We start from the raw sequence: 18085 nt of genomic DNA, 5'->3' as shown, positions 1-18085 counted from the left end.
CAGATTCACATCCATCGAGTTAGTGATGCCATCCAGCCATCTCATCCTCTGTCGTCCCCTTCTCCTCCTGCCCCCAATCCCTCCCAGCATCAAAGTCTTTTCCAATGAGTCAACAACCTAGACAGCATATTTAAAAGTAGAGACATCACTTTGCTGACAAAGGTCTGTCTAGTCAAAGTTTTATTGTTTTTCCAGTAGTCATGTATGGATGTGAGAATTGGACCATAAAGAAAGCTGAGCACCCAAGAATTGATGCTTTTGAACAGTGTGTTGGAGAAGACTCTTGAGAGTCCCTTGGACAGCAAGGAGATGAAACCAATCAATCCTAAAGGAAATCAACATTCACTGGAAAGACTGATGCTGAAGCTACAATACTTTGGCCACCTAATGTAAAGAGCTGACTTATTGGAAAAGATCCTTATGCTAGGAAAGACTGAGGGCAGGAGAGAATGAGATGGTATGGATGGCATCACGAATCAATGGACATGAGTTTGAGCAAACTTCATGAGATAATGAAGGACAGGGAAGCAGTCCATGGGGTTGCAAAGAGTTGGACATAACTTAGTGACTTAACAACAATTAAATCGTGTCAGTAGTCAGAAATCTGTATGCAAATATGACATTGCTAGAATGTTTACCACACATTAAAATAAATTGCAGTCTTACAAATTCTCATAGTGAATAGAAAAAGAGACACTCTCCAACTGATATATGAGGCAACTATAGTTTACTGTAAGATACTGAATATAGTTTCCTGTGCTATAAAGTAGGACCTTGCTGTTTATCTATTTTATATATAGTAGTTTATATCTGCTAATCCCAAACTTCTAATTTATCCTTCTTCCCCCCTTGTTTGGCAACCACAAATTTGCTTTCTATGTTTGTGTGTCTGTTTCTGTTTTGTAAATAAGTCCTTTTTTATTTATGTCCTATTTTAGACTCCATATATAAGTAATACCATGTATTTGTCTTTCTCTTCCTGACTTACTTCACTCAGTGTGATAATCTCTAGGTCTATACATGTTATGGAAAATGGCATTATTTCATTTTTTATATACTTGTTTAATATTCCTCTCTCTTGTATATACATATATATATAGTGGAATATTATATATATATGTGTGTGTGTGCATATATATATATATATCACATCTTTATCCATTCATCTGTTGATGGACATTCAGGTAGCTTTCATGCCTTGGCTACTGTAAACCGTGTTGCCATGAAAATCAAGGGGCATGTAGCTTTTGGAATTAAGAGTCTTCTCTAGATATATGCCCAGACATGGGATTGCTGAATCCTATGGTAACTCAATTTTTAGTTTTTTAAGGAACCTGCATACTGTTTTCCATAGTGGCTGTACCAATTTACATTCCTACCAACAGTGTGAGAGGGTTCTCTTTTTAGGGTTCTCTTTTCTCCAAATCTTCTCCAGAATTTATTATTTCTAGACTTTATAATGATGGCCATTCTGTCAGATGTGAGGTGATATACCTCATTGTAGTTTTGATCTGGGCTTCTCTAACAATTAGCAATATTTATTTCTGCTTTATTGACTATACCGAAGGCTTTGACTGTGTGGATCACAATAAACTGTGGAAAATTCTGAAAGAGATGGGAATACCAGACCACCTGACCTGCCTCTTGAGAAACCTATATGCAAGACAGGAAGCAACAGTTAACAACAGACTGGTTCCAAATAGGAAAAGGAGTACATCAAGGCTGTATATTGTCACCCTGCTTATTTAACTTATGTGCAGAGCACATCATGAGAAACGCTGGGATGGAAGAAGCACAAGCTGGAATCAAGATTGCCGGGAGAAATATCAATAACCTCAGATATGCAGATGACACCACCCTTATGGCAGAAAGTGAAGAGGAACTAAAAAGCCTCTTGATGAAAGTGAAAGAGGAGAATGAAAAAGTTGGCTTAAAGCTCAACATTCAGAAAACAAAGATCATGGCATCCGGTCCCATCACTTCATGGGAAATAGATGGGGAAATGGTGGAAACAGTGTCAAACTTTATTTTGGGGGGCTCCAAAATCACGGCAGATGGTGACTGCAGCCATGAAATTAAAAGACGCTTACTTCTTGGAAGAAAAGTTATGACCAACCTAGATAGCATATTCAAAAGCAGAGACATTACTTTGCCAACAAAGGTCCGTCTAGTCAAGGGTAGGGTTTTTCCTGTGGTCATGTATGGATGTGAGAGTTGGACTGTGAAGAAAGCTGAGCGCCGAAGAATTGATGCTTTTGAACTGTGGTGTTGGAGAAGACTCTTGAGAGTCCCTTGGACTGCAAGGAGATCCAACCAGTCCATTCTGAAGGAGATCAGCCCTTGGTGTTCTTTGGAAGGAATGATGCTAAAGCTGAAACTCCAGTACTTTGGCCACCTCATGAGAAGAGTTGACTCATTGGAAAAGACTCTGATGCTGGGAGGGATTGGAGGCAGGAGGAAAAGGGGATGACAGAGGATGAGATGACTGGATGGCATCACCGACTCAATGGACCTGAGTTTGAGTGAACTCCGGGAGTTGGTGATGGACAGGGAGGCCTAGCGTGCCGCGATTCATGGCGTCGCAGAGTCGGACACGACTGAGTGACTGAACTGAACTGAACCATCTTTTCATATCTTACTGGCCATCTGGATGTCTTCTTTAGAGAAATATCTATTTAGGTCCTCTGCTCATGTTCTGAATGGGTTGTTTGTTTTTTGTTATTTAAATGTATAAGCTGCTTGCAGATTTTAGAAATTAAGCCTGTTGGTTGCATTGTTTGCAAATATTTCTCCTAGTCCACAGGTTGTATTTTCACTTTGTTTATGGTTTCCGTTGCTGTGCAAAAGCTTATGAGTTTGATTAAGTCCCATTTACTTGTCTTTATTTGTACTGACCTGAAAGACTGACCTAAGAAAATATTGGCATGATTTATGTCAGAGAATGTTTTGCCTATCTTGTTTTCTAGGTGTTTCATGGTGTCATGTCTTATAAAGTCACGTCTATAATCCATTTTGAGTTTATTTTTGGGTATGGTGTGAGGAGTACTCTAACTTCACTGATTTACATGTGTGTGTCCAGTTTTCCTAGCATCACTTGCCAAAGGGACTATCTTTCCTCCATTGTGTCTTCTTGCCTCATTTCTCAAAGATTAATTGATCATAGGTGCATGGGCTTATTTCTCAGCTCTCTCTTCTGTTCTACTGATCCATAGGTCTGTTTTGGGCCAACATCATGCTGCTTCGATTACTGTACCTTTGAGGCATTGTCTAAAGTCTAAAAGGGCTATGCCTCCAGCTCTGTTTCCTCAAAACTGCTCTAGCAATTCTGGGTCTTTTATCTTTCCACATAAATTTCAGGATTATTTGTTCTAGTTCTGGGGAAATTTTCATGGGTAGTTTGATAGGAATCACATTAAATTTGTAAATTGCTTTGGTTAATAGGGTCATTTTAACAATATCAATTCTTCCAAAGTGAGATCATGGGATGTATTCCATTTCTTTGAATCATCTTCAGTTCCCTTTAACTATGTTTTATAGTTCTCAGCATATAAAGTCTCTGACCCTCTTCATCAGGTTTATTCCTAAGTATTTGATTTTTCAATGTGCTCGTAAAAGAGACCGCTATTTTACTTTCCCTTTCTAATAATTCATTGTTAGTGTAAAGAAATGCAACAGATCTACGTATGTTAGTCTTGTAGTCTGCTACTATATCTTGCTTGTTTATCAATTTGTGTGAAGTCTTTAGCTTTTCTATATATAATATCAACCCTGAATCTTCAATGGAAAGACTGATGCTGAAGCTGAAGTTCCAATACTTTGGCCACCTGATGCGAAGAGCCAACTCATCGGAAAAGACAGAAGGCAGAAGGGGACGACAGAGGATGAGATGGTTGATTGGCATCACCAACTCAATGGACATGAGTTTGAGCAAGCTCCAGGAGATGGTGAAGGACAGGGAAGCCTGGCAAGCTGCAGTCCATGGGGTTGCAAGGAGTCAGACATGACTGAGCAACTGAACAACAATATATAATATCAATCATCTGCATATAATAACAGTTTAACCTCTTCTGTTCCAATTTGGATACCTTTATTTCCTTTTTCCCATTTGATTGCTGTGGTGAGGACTTCCAATACTATGTTGAATAGAAGTGGTACGAATGGTCATCCTTCTCTTGTTCCAGATTTTAACAGGAAAGCTTTCAGCTTTTTACCACTGAGTATTATATTGGCTGTACATCTGTCATAACTAACTTCTATTCTGTTCAGGTATGTTCCCTCTACACCCACTTTCATGAGAAATTTTATCATGAATGGATGTTGAATTTTATCAAATGCTTCTTCTGGATCTATTGAGGTGAGTTCTGTCTTTTGATGTGGTGTATCACATTGATTGATTTGCCTATATTGAACCATCCTTGTAACCTGGGATGAAATCCAGTTTTATAATGGTATCTGATCTTTTTTGGATTCTGTTAGATTCCATTTGTTAATATTTTGTTCAGGATTTCTGTGCTGCTGTTAATTAGTGATATTGGCCTATAATTTTCTTTTTTGGTAGTGTCCTTGTCTGGTTTTGGTATTAGGGTGGTGGTGGCTTCAAAGACTGACTTTAGGTGTCTTCTTTCTTCCTCACTGTTTTGGAAGACTTTGAGACATACTAGTACAAGTTTGTCTTTGTATGCTTGGTCCTAGAATTCCCTAGTGAAGCCATCCAGTCCTGAATTTCTGTTTGCAGGGAGGTATATATTTTTTGTTTTACAGATTCTATTTCACTTCGAGTAGTAAGTCTATTCAAATTATCTATTCCTTCTTGATTCAGTTTTAGTGGGTTGCATGATTCTAGGAATTTATCCATTTCTTCAAGGTTGTCCAATTTGCTGGCATGTAATGTTCATAGTATTCTCTTATGTTTTTTTGTATTTCTGTGGTAGTATGAGATATAATTTCTCCTTTTTCATTTTTTATTTTGTTTCTTTGGAAATCTCTTCTTTTCAGTGAACTGGCTAGAGGTTTGTCAATTGTGTTTATCCTTTCAAAAAAACAGCTCATGGTTTTACAGATTTTTTTCTATTGTTTTTGAATCTCCATTTCCTCTCATCTTTACTAGGCTTTACTGATTTTTTTCTATTGTTTTTTAATATCTATTTATTTCCTCTCTTACCTTTACTATTTCCTTCCTTCACTAACTTTAGGTTTCTTCATCTAATTCTTTTCAACGATAGGTTAGGTTGTTTGAGATTTTTCTTTTCTTTTTTGAAGAAGGCCTATATTGCTATAAACTTCCCTCTTAAGACTGATTTTTGCTGCATCCCATTTTTAATTTTGTATGGTTGTGTTTTCACCGACATTGGTCTCAAGGTATTTTTAAATTTCCTCTTCAAGTTGACCTACTGGTTTTTTTAGCAACATGTTCCTTAGTAACTTTCCCCCCCCGTGTGTCTCTATCTAAGGCTGATTTCTAGTTTCATGCTGCTGAGATCAGAAAAAAATGCTTGACGTAATTTCTATCCTCTTAAATTTGGTGAGACTTGTTCTGTGTCCTAGTATGTGGTCTATCCTAGATCATGTTCCATGTGCACTTGAAAAGAATGTGTATCCTGGGTTTTTTTTTTTTTTTGGGGGGGGTGTTGTTTTTGTGTCATGTCACCATATCAAGATGTACCAAATTTAAAAAACCAATTAAGTCTAACTGCTCTATTGTGCCATTTAGGATCTTTGTTGCCTTACTGAGTTTCTGTCTGAAAGACATGCCCACTGATGTCAGTGGGGTGTTAAATCCTACTATTATAGTATTCTCATCAATTTCTCCTTTTTTGTCTGTTAGTATTTGGGTTCTTCTATAGTAAATACATTAAAGTATAAAATCCTCTTCCCTTGTTGATCCTTTTAACATTAGTGTCCTTCCTTATCTTTCTTTCTAGCCTTTGATTTAAAGTTTATTTTGTCTGATATTGAGTATTGCAATTCCCACTTTCTTGTCATTTCTGAGTGCATATTTTTTTCATTCCCTCACTTTTCAATCTATGTGTGTCCTTCATGCTACAAAGGGTCTCTTGTAGGCAGCATATATATTGTAGGCTCTTGTTTTCTTTATCCAATCTGCTGCTTCATGTATTTGATTGGAGTCTTTAGTCCATTGACATTTAAGGTAATTATTGATATGTATGTATTTATTGCCATTTAAAACCTTGCTTCCCAGTAGATTTTGTATTTCTTCTTTATTCCTTTTTTCCCTTTTCCTTTTGTAGTTTGATGACATTCTTTTGTATCATGCTTGAGTTCTTTTTATTGTTTGTGTATCAACTATGTTTTTTATTTGTGGTTACTCTGTTTTTCAAGTATATTAATCCATTAATGTATCTACCTGGCTAAGACTGGAAGTCATATGAGCTTTAAAAAAAAATCCTATGTTTTCTTACTCCCCTCTCCCACATTTTATGATTTTGATATCTTCTCTAACATCTTAATGTTTATTCTTTTGCTGTTCAGTGCAGTTATCACTATTCTCACAAAGTTTTGTTTTGTTTGTTTTTTTAAACTCTGTACTGCCTTATTTGAGCAATTTTCCAATCATGATTATCTCTTTCCTATAGATTGTTGCTTCTTTTCTATGTATGTATGTATTTAATTATGCCACGCTGCATGGCTTGCAGGATCTTAGTTCCACAACCAGGAATTGACGCTGGGACCGGCCCTGAAAGTGTTGAGTCCTAACCACTGGACTGCTAGGGAATTCCCTATTTCTTTTCTATTTACAGACAACCTTTCAATATTTCTTTTAGGTTAGGTTTAGGAGAAGGCAATGGCACCCCACTCCAGTACTCCTGCCTGGAAAATCCCATGGACGGAGGAGCCTGGTAGGCTGAAGTCCATGGAGTCGCTAGGAGTCGGACAAGACTGAGCGACTTCACTTTCACTTTTCACTTTCATGCATTGGAGAAGGAAATGGCAACCCATTCCAGTGTTCTTGCCTGGAGAATTCCAGGGACAGGGAAACCTGGTGGGCTGCCGTCTCTAGGGCTGCACAGAGTCGGACATGACTGAAGCAACTTAGCAGCAGCAGCAGCAACAGCAGTACTACTATATTCCTTTAGGTTTTGTTTGTCTGAGAAATTCTTTATCCTTCTATTCTGAATGATAATCTTGGTGTGTAGAGTATCTCAGATTGCAGGCTTTTCATTTTCAGAACTTTGAAAATATATTGCCACTCCCTTCTGACTAGAATGTTTCTGTAGAGAAATCAGCTGAGAGCCTTATGGGGATTCCCTTATAACTAACTCTTTGTTTTTCTCTAGCTGCCTTTAAAATCTTCATAATCTTTAATCTTCACCATTTTAATTATACCATGTCTTGGTGTGGGTTTGTTTGGGTTCTCCTTGTCTGGGCTTCCTGTGCCTGGCTATCTGTTTCCTTCTTGAAGTTTGGGAAGTTTTCAGGCATAATTTCTTCAACTATAATTTCAACCCTCTTTCCTTTGTCTTCTTCTAGGATCCCTATTCCACAGACTGGCTCACTTTCTATTATCCAATAGGTCTTATATATTGATTTTGTGTGTGTGTCTTTCTGTCTGCTGTTTTGATTGGGTAATTTCCATTATTCTATCTTCCAGATCACTTATTTGATCTTCTGCATTATTTAGTTTGCTATTCACTGCCTTCAGCTTGGCTTCCATCTTCAGCAAATGAGTTTTCTAGTTTTAATTGATTCCCCTTAATAGTTTCTAGTTCCATGTCACAGTGATGTACATTTCTGTTGATAGCCTTTCTTAATTCCTTCAGTATTTTTACTACCTCCTTTTTGAACTCTGGATCTAGTAGACAGGAGAGGTCTGTTTTATTGTTCTTTCAGGGGACTTCTCTCGCTTTTAATTGGCAGTGTTTCCTCTGCTCCTTTTTACCTCTATTTCTCTATGAATTTAGGAGGAGCAGTTATCTACTGTAGTCTTTAAGGGCTGTTTTTATGTGGAACATTCCTGTGGAGGGGCTTCCCTGATAGCTAGGTTGGTAAAGAATCAACCCGCAATGCAGGAGACTCTGGTTTTATTCCTGGGTTGGGAAGATCCACTGAAGAAGGGATAGGCTACTCACTCCAGTATTCTTGGGCTTCCCTTGTGGCTCAGCTGGTCAAGAATCCATCTGCAATGCGGGAGACCTGGGTTCAAACCCTGGGTTGGGAAGATCCCCTGGACAAGGGAAAGGCTACCCACTCCAGTATTCTGGTTTGGAGAATTCCATAGACTATATAGTCCATGGGGTCACAAAGAGTCACACACAACTGAGCAACTTTCACACTCCTGTGGAGCATGTATGAGACTAATATTTTTGTTGCAAAGTTTGTTTTTTAGTATGGATGCCAGCCATGTCTTTCCTCAGTATATGCTGGCTCTTATTCCCTTCATAGGGGTTGGTGCTGTGATGACCAGAGCCTGCACTGTATGTTGACTGGGGCCTCCTCTTTACTCTGTGGCTGTCACAGCCCTGTCAAGGACAGGATCTGCTTCCCAGCTGTTGCAGTAGAAACCTCCAGATCCAATTCAAAACTCAGTGTGGGGTACATGGAACTGGCATGCTTCTGCTGGGAGAGGAACCACTGAGTATTCCTCCGCAGGAGCTGTCCACCAGAATGTGAGCTCTGTGGTGTCATCTGCCACTCATTGTGTGGGCTCACAAAGTACTCCATTGTTGGCAGTACCCTCGGCCCCCCTTCAGTCATGGGAATGCAGGCAATCAGTATGAATGTCCCTCAGCTGCTGTGCTCAAAAGCCACTGGCCCAGATCTGCCAAAGTCAGGCGCTGGGACTTGCCGTAATGCTCCCCTGGAACTGCCATGGGAGCTATGGAATCCGTGTAGATCCTGGCCCATCTCTGCATTTACATGCCCGCAAAGCCAACAGCTACTAAATCTGGACCCACTCCAGGCTCAGGAGCACAAGTAATCCACTGAGATGTCCAGCAGGCACTGAACTTACAAAGGCACCAGTGTTGTAAATCCATCAGTCACAAAGCTGCAAGCCCAGATTTCAGCCCTGACTCAGTGTATGGCCAACTGCCAGGGCTTGCAAGCTCCCAGAGCTCATAGAGGGGGAGCTGTGACTGCTGTGAGCAAGGAGGAAAATAAGTTTTCTATGGCAGGGCCCCTCCCCTCTGTTTGTGTGTGCATTAACAATGGGGCTTCTATGGTGGACATGGGCTCCATCTTGTACACACCCCCAGTCCAGTCCTCTCCCCAGGTTTGTCTGCTGAAGCCCGAATTTCAGTACTCAGCCCCTGCATGTAACAGCAGATGCATGACTCAGGCTAGGGAGTGCAGCACGGTGGTCAGATCTTCTGTACTGGTCTCTCTCTGTTTTGCCTGCCACAAGCCAATTGTTGTACACTCCTTTGAAGCTCTGACGCTCCCTTTCTGTCCTGACTGATCTCCCAGCTGATGAAGGGCATTCCCAGGATGAGGGAATCTTTCCTATTTCATAGTTCCCTCCCAGGGTGTAGGTCAAAGCCCAATTCTGTATTTTTTTTTCCTTTTGTTTTATGCAGTTACATGGTGAACTTTCTTGCAGCTGTTGTATGAGATCTTTTGCAGTGTTCAGTAGTCATTATGAGAACTGTTCTGTGAGATGTATCTATGGGAGGAGGTGAGCTCCATGTCCTTCTATTCTGCCATCTTGATCTCTCTGGTACTATTATTAATATGCTGCATTTATACATAATAAATGTTTGGACAGCAAAATTTTAAAATACAATACCATTGTTAAAAAAAAAATCAAAACTCCAAAATGCTGATGGAAGAAATCAAAGATTATCCAAATAAATGAAGAGACACATAAGATACATAGTGTTCATAGACTGGAAGACGCAACATAGTAAAGATGTCAGTTCTTCATAAATTGATATGATGGTTTAATGCAATATGCAATTCCTATCAAAATCCCAATAAGATTTTAAATATAGACATTATTATTCTATAACTTGTATGTAAAGGCAAAGAAATCCAAATAGCAAAAACAATTTTGAAAGAAAAGCGAGAGATATCAATCTATATGATTTGAAGAGTTATTCTACAGGTACAGTAATCAATAGAGTGTAGGATTGGTAGAAGAATAGACACCAAAATCAGTAGAATAGAATTTAAAAACTCAGAAATACATCCACATAAATATATTCAAATAATTTTTGAGGAAGGTGCAAAAGCAATTCATTGAAAAAATGGCCATTTCAACCAGTGGTCCTGGAGTAGTTGGATATCTAAAGGCTAAAAAATGGACCTCAACCTAATCCTTACCCTTATATAAAAATTAACTCAAAATAAATATAAAGTTACATGTAAAATGTAAAACCATACAAAACTTTTAGCAAAAGACAAGGGAAAACCTAGGGTTAGGCATAGAGTCCTTAGACTGGACACCCAAGTGTCATATATAAAAGGAAAATTGATAAACTGACTTCATAAAAATTAAAAACTTTTGCTCTGTGAAAGACCACGTGAACAGCATGGAAAGAGTAAGTACAGATTGTGAGAAAATATTTGTGAGCCACATATTTGAGGAAGGATTAGTATCTACAATATACAAAGAATGCTCAAAACTCAACTGGAAAAAGAGAGAAACAATCTCATTAGAAAATAGACAAAGACATGAACAGACATTTCACCAAAAAGGATATATAGATGGCAAGTAGGCACATGAAAATATGTTCAACATCAATACCCACTAAGGAAATGAGAATTAAAACCACAATAAGATATCAGTACGTATCTATAAGAATGGCTAAAATTAAAAATAGTGACAATACCAAATGTTGGCAAGGATGCAGAGAAAATGGGTCACACATACAGTGCTGGTGGGAATGCAAAATGGAACAGCCACTCTGGAAAACAGTCTGGCAGGTTTAAAAAGAATTAAATATACAACTATCATACAACCAAGTAATTGCATTCTGGGCATTTATTCCAGAGAAATGAAAACTTATCTGTAAACAAGTTTTCATAGCAGACTTATTTGTAATAGTAAGAGACTAGAAATAAAAAACTATAAACTCAGATGTCATTCAACAGGTGAATGATTAACCTGTGGTACACCCATATCATGAAATATTATCCACAATAAAAAGGGACGAACTACTGATATATTCAATCACTTGTATCAATCTCCAGTGAATTATGCTGAATGCAAAAGGTCAATTCCACTGGTTATATATACTATATGATTCCATTTATATAACACTCATAAAATGAAAAAATTAGAGAAACGAAGGGCAGATTAGTGGTTGCTAGAGGTTTAAGGATAGGTAGTGAGGGGATGGGGTAGGAGCAAAAGTGGATGTGGCTACAGAAAGACAACACCAGGTGATAGAATTGTTCCGTTTCTTGACTCTGTCAACGTCAAATCCTGTTATGATATTGCAGAATAGTTTTGTAAGACATTATCACTTGAGGAAATTGGTAAAGAGTATAGATGATCTCTATTTAATTTCTTATAAATGCATTTGTTTCTACAATTATCTCAAAATAAAAAGTTTAAATAAAAGAGAGAAAAAAAAAACCCATAAACCATATACTATTTACTTACTGAGCATCTGCTATATGGTGAGGCCCTATGTCAGGTACTCACATGAGATATTTATTTTTCACAAACTCTATAAAGTTTATGCCTACTTCCTAAATGATCATTCTGGAACACTGTTTCTCTGTGACACAGCCTTTCTTGAGACATATTCTGCAAAAAAGGTTTCTTAGTTAAATAGTTTGAGAAACATAAAAACAATTATTTTCCTTTCTACTGTAGGAGTTTTCAAGGCTTTTAATATACTCATGTACATTATAAAAACTCAAAAGGAGGCCATCATACACAGCTTTCCTCGAATTTCTTTAATTTAAAATTCTTGTTTTCACATGATGCCTATTAACAACTTGCTTAAAGAATTAGTATTCCTTGCAATATACCATAATAAATGTTGGGTTATAAGTTTTCTATCAATATCCCTTCTGGAGTTGGATTTTATGAGTTATTTCAATTTAGGCTATAGATTTACCACCTAAGTATATACTCTTTTGATGATCCAAACTACTTACCATGTAACAATATAAATAGATCGAACCACTAAAGTGAAGACCAACATTCCATACATAACCTGAAGAAGAAAGGAAAAATGAAGTTCGTAAGATCATTATTCTTTGGTAATGGAAGTATATTTTGCCTACAAAAACAGCCCTCCCAGTTAAATGTAAACATTATCTTTCATTACATTTTAAAGAACATATGTATTAATATAATTAAATAATTAAGAGTCATTCTAACCTTTGCAGAAAGATCCTGCTTGTGAATAACCAACATCAGAAGTCCTGCATTAATTTTAATTCTGAATGGTTTAATTTTAATTCTGAATGAAATTTTAAATATCTGCTGAAACCTGAACAAATGCTGTATTTCTGCTTCATACTCCCTTGATGCCCCTCCCTTTTTGTTAGGTTCACTTTTAGCAAATGCTTCTGTTTCCTATCTAATGTATCTGAACTCTTTTAAACTCTCCTCCTAAGTGCTTCTGCATCCTCTCCCTGTATTCTTTCTCCCATTCCTAGTTTTCAAAGAAAGAGATGCCCATTTCTTCTTGACTGAGGTTAGTCCACTTCCCTGTATTCTTTATTCTATATGTTCCCACATCTTCTCAGACTTGGCTCCAACAACTAACCTTTCTCTTCTACGCTGAGCACTGGATAGGTATTACCAACTAGAAACCTGAAACTAGTGGGAAAATTTAACTTTTAAAAGTGTGAATTATTAAATACAAGAAAACTTTATAGAATATAAAGGTATAACATAACAAATATTTATAAAGCCAATAGCTGGGTACCATTCAGGTCAAGACATATGTTGTGTCTTCCCAGTCCAACTCTCTCCTCTACTCCTTAGAGAAAACCACTCTGACTTTTTAAATAAACATTTTCCTGCTTTTCCTTACATATTTACTAAATTAAACTGGTCTCCTAAATATGCACTCCTAAATAATAGGTTTTTAAATTTTTAATTTTAATTTACAGTTGAATAACATTACATACCTTTGTTTTTGTCTTTTAAGATAAAGTTATATTATATGTTGCCATGGTTCAATCACTTTTGATGTTACATAAATAAATATCACAACTTATTTACCCATTGCTGTGCTGATGGACATTTTTGGGTTGTTTCTAGTTTTCAACGTTACGAACATTCTTATTCACACATTCTATTGCACACATACAAAAATTTCTCCAGAGTATGTACCTAGGGATGTAGTTGCTGGATCAGAGGGCATATTATTATCAAAATTACTGTAAGTGTCAAACTGTTTTCCATTGATTCAATTCAATTCCAATTTCTAGGATTTCTTTGATCCATGTTATTTAAAATTATATTACTTAAATTCTAATATAACTGCTTTTGTTAAGACTTACTGTATGAGCAAGTATATGGTCAATTTCTGTAAATGTGAACAAAAAGTGTTTCTGCAATTGTTGGGTGCAATATTTTATATTTGCTCTATAGGTCAAATTTTTTAATCATATTGTCTTCTGTATCTTCTATAAGGTACTGATAATTGTGTACTAAAGTAACCTAAGATTATAGATTTCTCTAGTTTTTCTTCTACTTTAGTCAATTTTTTCATTATATATTTTGAGGTATTACATATATTAAAGGTACATACAAATTTTAAATTATAGTTTTCCAAATTGAACACTTTTAATACTACAAAGTAATCCTTTTCTATCAACAGAAATATTTTCCCCTCTTAAAGCCTGTTTTATCTGATATTATAACTATATGATATTCTTTTGCTTAGCATTTGCATGATATATATTTTCCACTTTCAACCTTTCTATTTTGGACTCTCTTATAAGGCCCTGCTATGATTCTTGCCTATTAGTTGTGTTTTACTACATAGAATCCAACTGTATCTATTGAGCATTGCACTAGTCCCTGGGGAGATAATGGTATGAGTCAAGGGTTAATAAACAGTCTGGGATGGTGTGGGCTTGGTTGAGAATGACCTCAAGTCTCCCAGCCTTGAAAACAACAGGTAAGATAAATGAGGAGTGTTGTGTCTGCTTTTGTCATTGTCAAGGACTGCACATGTTGCAGGCTTGGTGCCTACACAAGAACAGTATAAAAGATGCCCATGATAAAGAATGGTGGGGGTGGGGGAAGAAAGAAAAAAGCGGCTGTTGCTTCTACACATTACAGTGACTTCCATTACTCTTAGCTTTCAAACCTGGCAGATGTACACACATACATGAATGAGAGGGCAAAGTGTGTTCTTATACACAACGTATGTGTATAAGGCTAGCTCTGAATTTCTTGATAAGATGAAAATGTTATACTTGTTGTATCCTCTACCATGTATTTTACAGTAAAAATAAATAAACACAGTATTAGATTAAAGTCTATTACAGACTGATTCCTGGGCTTCCCTGACAGCTCAGTAGGTAAAGAATCTGCCTGCAATGCAGGAGACCCCAGTTCAATTCTTGGGTCGGGAAGATCTTCTGGAGAAGGGATAGGCTACCTGCTCCAGTGTTCTTGGGCTTTCCTTGTGGCTCAGCTGGTAAAGAATCTGCCTGCAATGTGGGAGACTTGGGTTTGATCCCTGGGTTGGGAAGATCCCCTGGAGATGGGAAAGGCTACCCATTCTAGTATTCTGGCCTGGAGAATTCCATGGACTGTATATGGGGTTGCAAAGAGTTGGACACGACTGAGCAACTTTCACTTCTTTTCATTTCAGAGACTGACTGCCCACCTGAATCAGTAATTGCAGCTATGCTGCTATAACAGTGAATAGAAAAGTCATGATCCCTGAAATTACAACCTGGTGAGGAGAGGGATAAGTAACCATGCAGTTAAAATGTAGTATTTTAACTCTGTGACAGGGGCTGAACAGAGCATTTTGTAAGCACATAGGAAGGCCACCTAATCTAAACTTATGCAGATCAAAGATTCTTCCATGGACTAGGGATGTAATGTATAACATGAGATGGTAATTAACATTGCTATATGTTATATATAAAAGTTGATAAGAGTAAATTCTAAGAATTCTTATCACAAGGAAAAATGATTTTAATTTCATTAATATACTGTATCTCTATGAGATGATACATGTTCACTAAACCTACTGTCGCAATCATTTCATGATGTATGTAAGTCAAATCATTATGTTATACACTTTAAAATTATACAGTGTTGTATGTAATTTATGTCTCAATAAAACTGAAAGAAAAAAAAGACTTTTTGGAGGATATAATGTTTAATTTTATAACAGAAGTATTAGTAGGATAAGAATTATTAGTAATCACAAACATTATTTAAAAAAGGTGGAAGAGAGTAACTGGCATAGCTTACACTGTGGGGACTAGAAAAAAGTAATACTATCTAGGACATACTTATTGGAGAGAAGAGCAAGGAAAATGAAGTTAGAAGGTAAGCAGAAATCAAATCTGTTTTACAAGTCATGTTAAGGAGTTGGGACTTTATGTAAAGAACAATGCAAAGTCAATAGAAGTTTCAGCAGTAGCTCAGTATGATCACTCATGTATTAGAAAGATGTCCCTGTCATGTTAGACAGAGAATGAATTAGGAGGTGAGACTAATGGAAAATTGACCACTGACAAGATATTGTAGTGGCCTAGGTGAGACACGGGGCCTGAATTAGGGTAGTATCAATGGGAAAGGAAAAAAATGGATAGATTAGGGAGATAAATAAGGTTTAGAACAACTTTAAGGTATGGTATAAATTGTTTAAGGCTTATCAAAATTACTAAAAGTGTCAAACTGACTGATAATCAATTTGATATGGGAGTAAGTAAAAGTTGGGAACATCTATGATGGCCTGGTTTATGACTTGGGCAGTTGAGTGCACAGTTAAACTGTTTATTGGGTTACAGAATAATATGAAAACAAAGACAAGGGATGAAAATGTTTATTTTATTTTTGTGTTATGTTCAGACTTTGAGGTGTCAGTTAGATAGCCAAGTGGAGATCTGTAACAGGAGTTGGATATTTGGATCTAAACCTTAGAAGAAAAAACTGAGCTTAATTAACAGATTTACAAATCATTAGCATAGAGAAGTCAAAAGAAATGGATTATTCAGAGAGCATGTTAAACATATCTAATGGTGGATAACAACCCATACCCTGGAAATACAATGGGGATTTTCCAAATAAAATTTCTTTTCTTCACAAACATCTCTATCCTATATACATAATTTTAATTTATTTATTTTAGTTGGAGGCTAATTACTTTACAATATTGTAGTGGTTTTTGCCATACACTGACATGAATCAGCCATGGGTGTACATGTGTTTCCCACTCTGAACCCCCCTCCCACCTCCCTCCTCATTCCATTCCTCAGGGTCATCCCGGTGCACCAGCTCTGAGCACCCTGTCTCATGCATCGAACCTGGACTGGTGATCTATTTCACATATGATAATATACATGATTCAGTGCTATTCTCTCAAATCATCCTACCCTCGCCTTCACCCACAGAGTCCAAAAGTCTGTTCTTTACCTCTGTGTCTCTTTTGCTGTCTTGCATATAGGGTCATCATTACCATCTTTCTAAATTCCATATATATGTGTTAATATACTGCATTGGTGTTTTTCTTTCTGACTTACTTCACTCTGTATAATAGGCTCCAGTTTCATCCACCTCATTAGAACTGATACAAATGCATTCTTTTTAATAGCTGAGTAATACTCCATTGTGTATATGTACCACAGCTTTCTTATCCATTCATCTGCGGATGGACATCTAGGTTGCTCCCATGGCCTGGCTATCCTATATATTTCTATTCTCCCCTAGGAACCTGAGGCAGACCCCGCAGTGGCCTACTCAGTACCTACTGCTGCCTCTGTCTTTATAAAAGACTGATTTTATTAGGATGGTTATATGTCCAGCTATAAAAGCTTGATTTCCTAGGCTTTCTTAGAGCTAGGAGTGTCCACATAACATTTCTTTTTACACATATTCAAAGACTGTTGTTGTTGTTCAGTTACTAAGTCATGTCTGACTCTTTGCAACCCCGTGACCTGCAGTACGCCAGGCTTCCCTATCCTTCACTTATCTCCCAGAGTTTGCTCAAACTCATGTCCATTGAGTCAGGGATGTTATCCAACCATCTCAACCTCTGTCAACCCATTCTCCTCTTGCCCTCAATTTTCCCCAGCATCAGGGTCTCTCCCAATGAGTTGGCTCTTTGTATCAGGTGACCAAAGTATTGGAGCTGCAGCTCTAGCCACAGTCCTTCCAATGAATAGTCAGGGTTGACTTCCTTTAGGATTGACTGGCTTGATCTCCTTGCTGTCCAAGGGACTCTCAAGAGTCTTCTAAAATTATTCATTTTTAAATAAAAAGATAACAGAACATAATTCTCCATTCTCTACAATATTCTTTTAAAAAGATTTCTATAAGGAATTTTCATATCTCTCCATATTTAATAATTTTTTCAATCTCCAAACTCCAAAGAATATAATAAAAATAATATTTGCATTTTCTCACTGCTAAAGCATCATAGAAATATACTGTGTGTAAGTTGAGACCTGGTACTTATCCCTAAGAAGCCTAGGAAAAAAGCATGTTGTGATTTTGTTTATCAGTAAAAAGAAAGATTTCTTGAGCAAGGCAGAAAAACAATTTTTTTCTTCTGTGATTTGGCATTAAGATGCCTATGTGGAAAGATCTGAAGACAGATGAAACAGAGAGGTAAAAGAGGGCAAATTAAGTAGGCTGAGGCTGTAGTGTGGGACCTTAAAAACTGTGAAGTGAAGTGAAATGAAGTGAAGTTGCTCAGTCGTGTCTGACTCTTTGTGACCCTGTGGACTGTAGCCTAGCAGGCTCCTCCATCCATGGGATTTTCCAAGCATGAGTACTGGAGTGGGTTGCCATTTACTTCTCCAGGGGATCTTTCCAACTCAGGGATTGAACCCAGGTCCCCACAATGCAGGCAGATGCTTTACCACCTGAGCCACCAGGAAAGTAAAAAACTGTAGCTATACAGTAATTAGTTTGCTAATGAGGGAGACTGACTTTCAATATTTCTTCAGAGCTACATTCTCCATGACT

General features: G+C 37.3%; 1 protein-coding gene across 1 annotated transcript in view; it reads right to left on the bottom strand.

Moving 5' to 3' along the window:
- ACER3 (alkaline ceramidase 3) overlaps window positions 1-18085 on the bottom strand; it is a 141918-nt gene that overhangs the window by 23840 nt on the left and 99993 nt on the right. Inside the window, exon 7 of the mRNA XM_052653093.1 lies at window positions 12067-12125. Within this exon, the coding sequence (XP_052509053.1) occupies window positions 12067-12125 (59 nt within the window). The remainder of the gene's footprint in view (window positions 1-12066; window positions 12126-18085) is intronic.

Source organism: Budorcas taxicolor, chromosome 15, assembly GCF_023091745.1.
Source record: "Budorcas taxicolor isolate Tak-1 chromosome 15, Takin1.1, whole genome shotgun sequence".
Taxonomy (NCBI): domain Eukaryota; kingdom Metazoa; phylum Chordata; class Mammalia; order Artiodactyla; family Bovidae; genus Budorcas; species Budorcas taxicolor.
The sequence above is the reverse complement of the archived record's forward strand: the minus strand, read 5'-3'. Positions and strand labels throughout refer to the sequence as shown.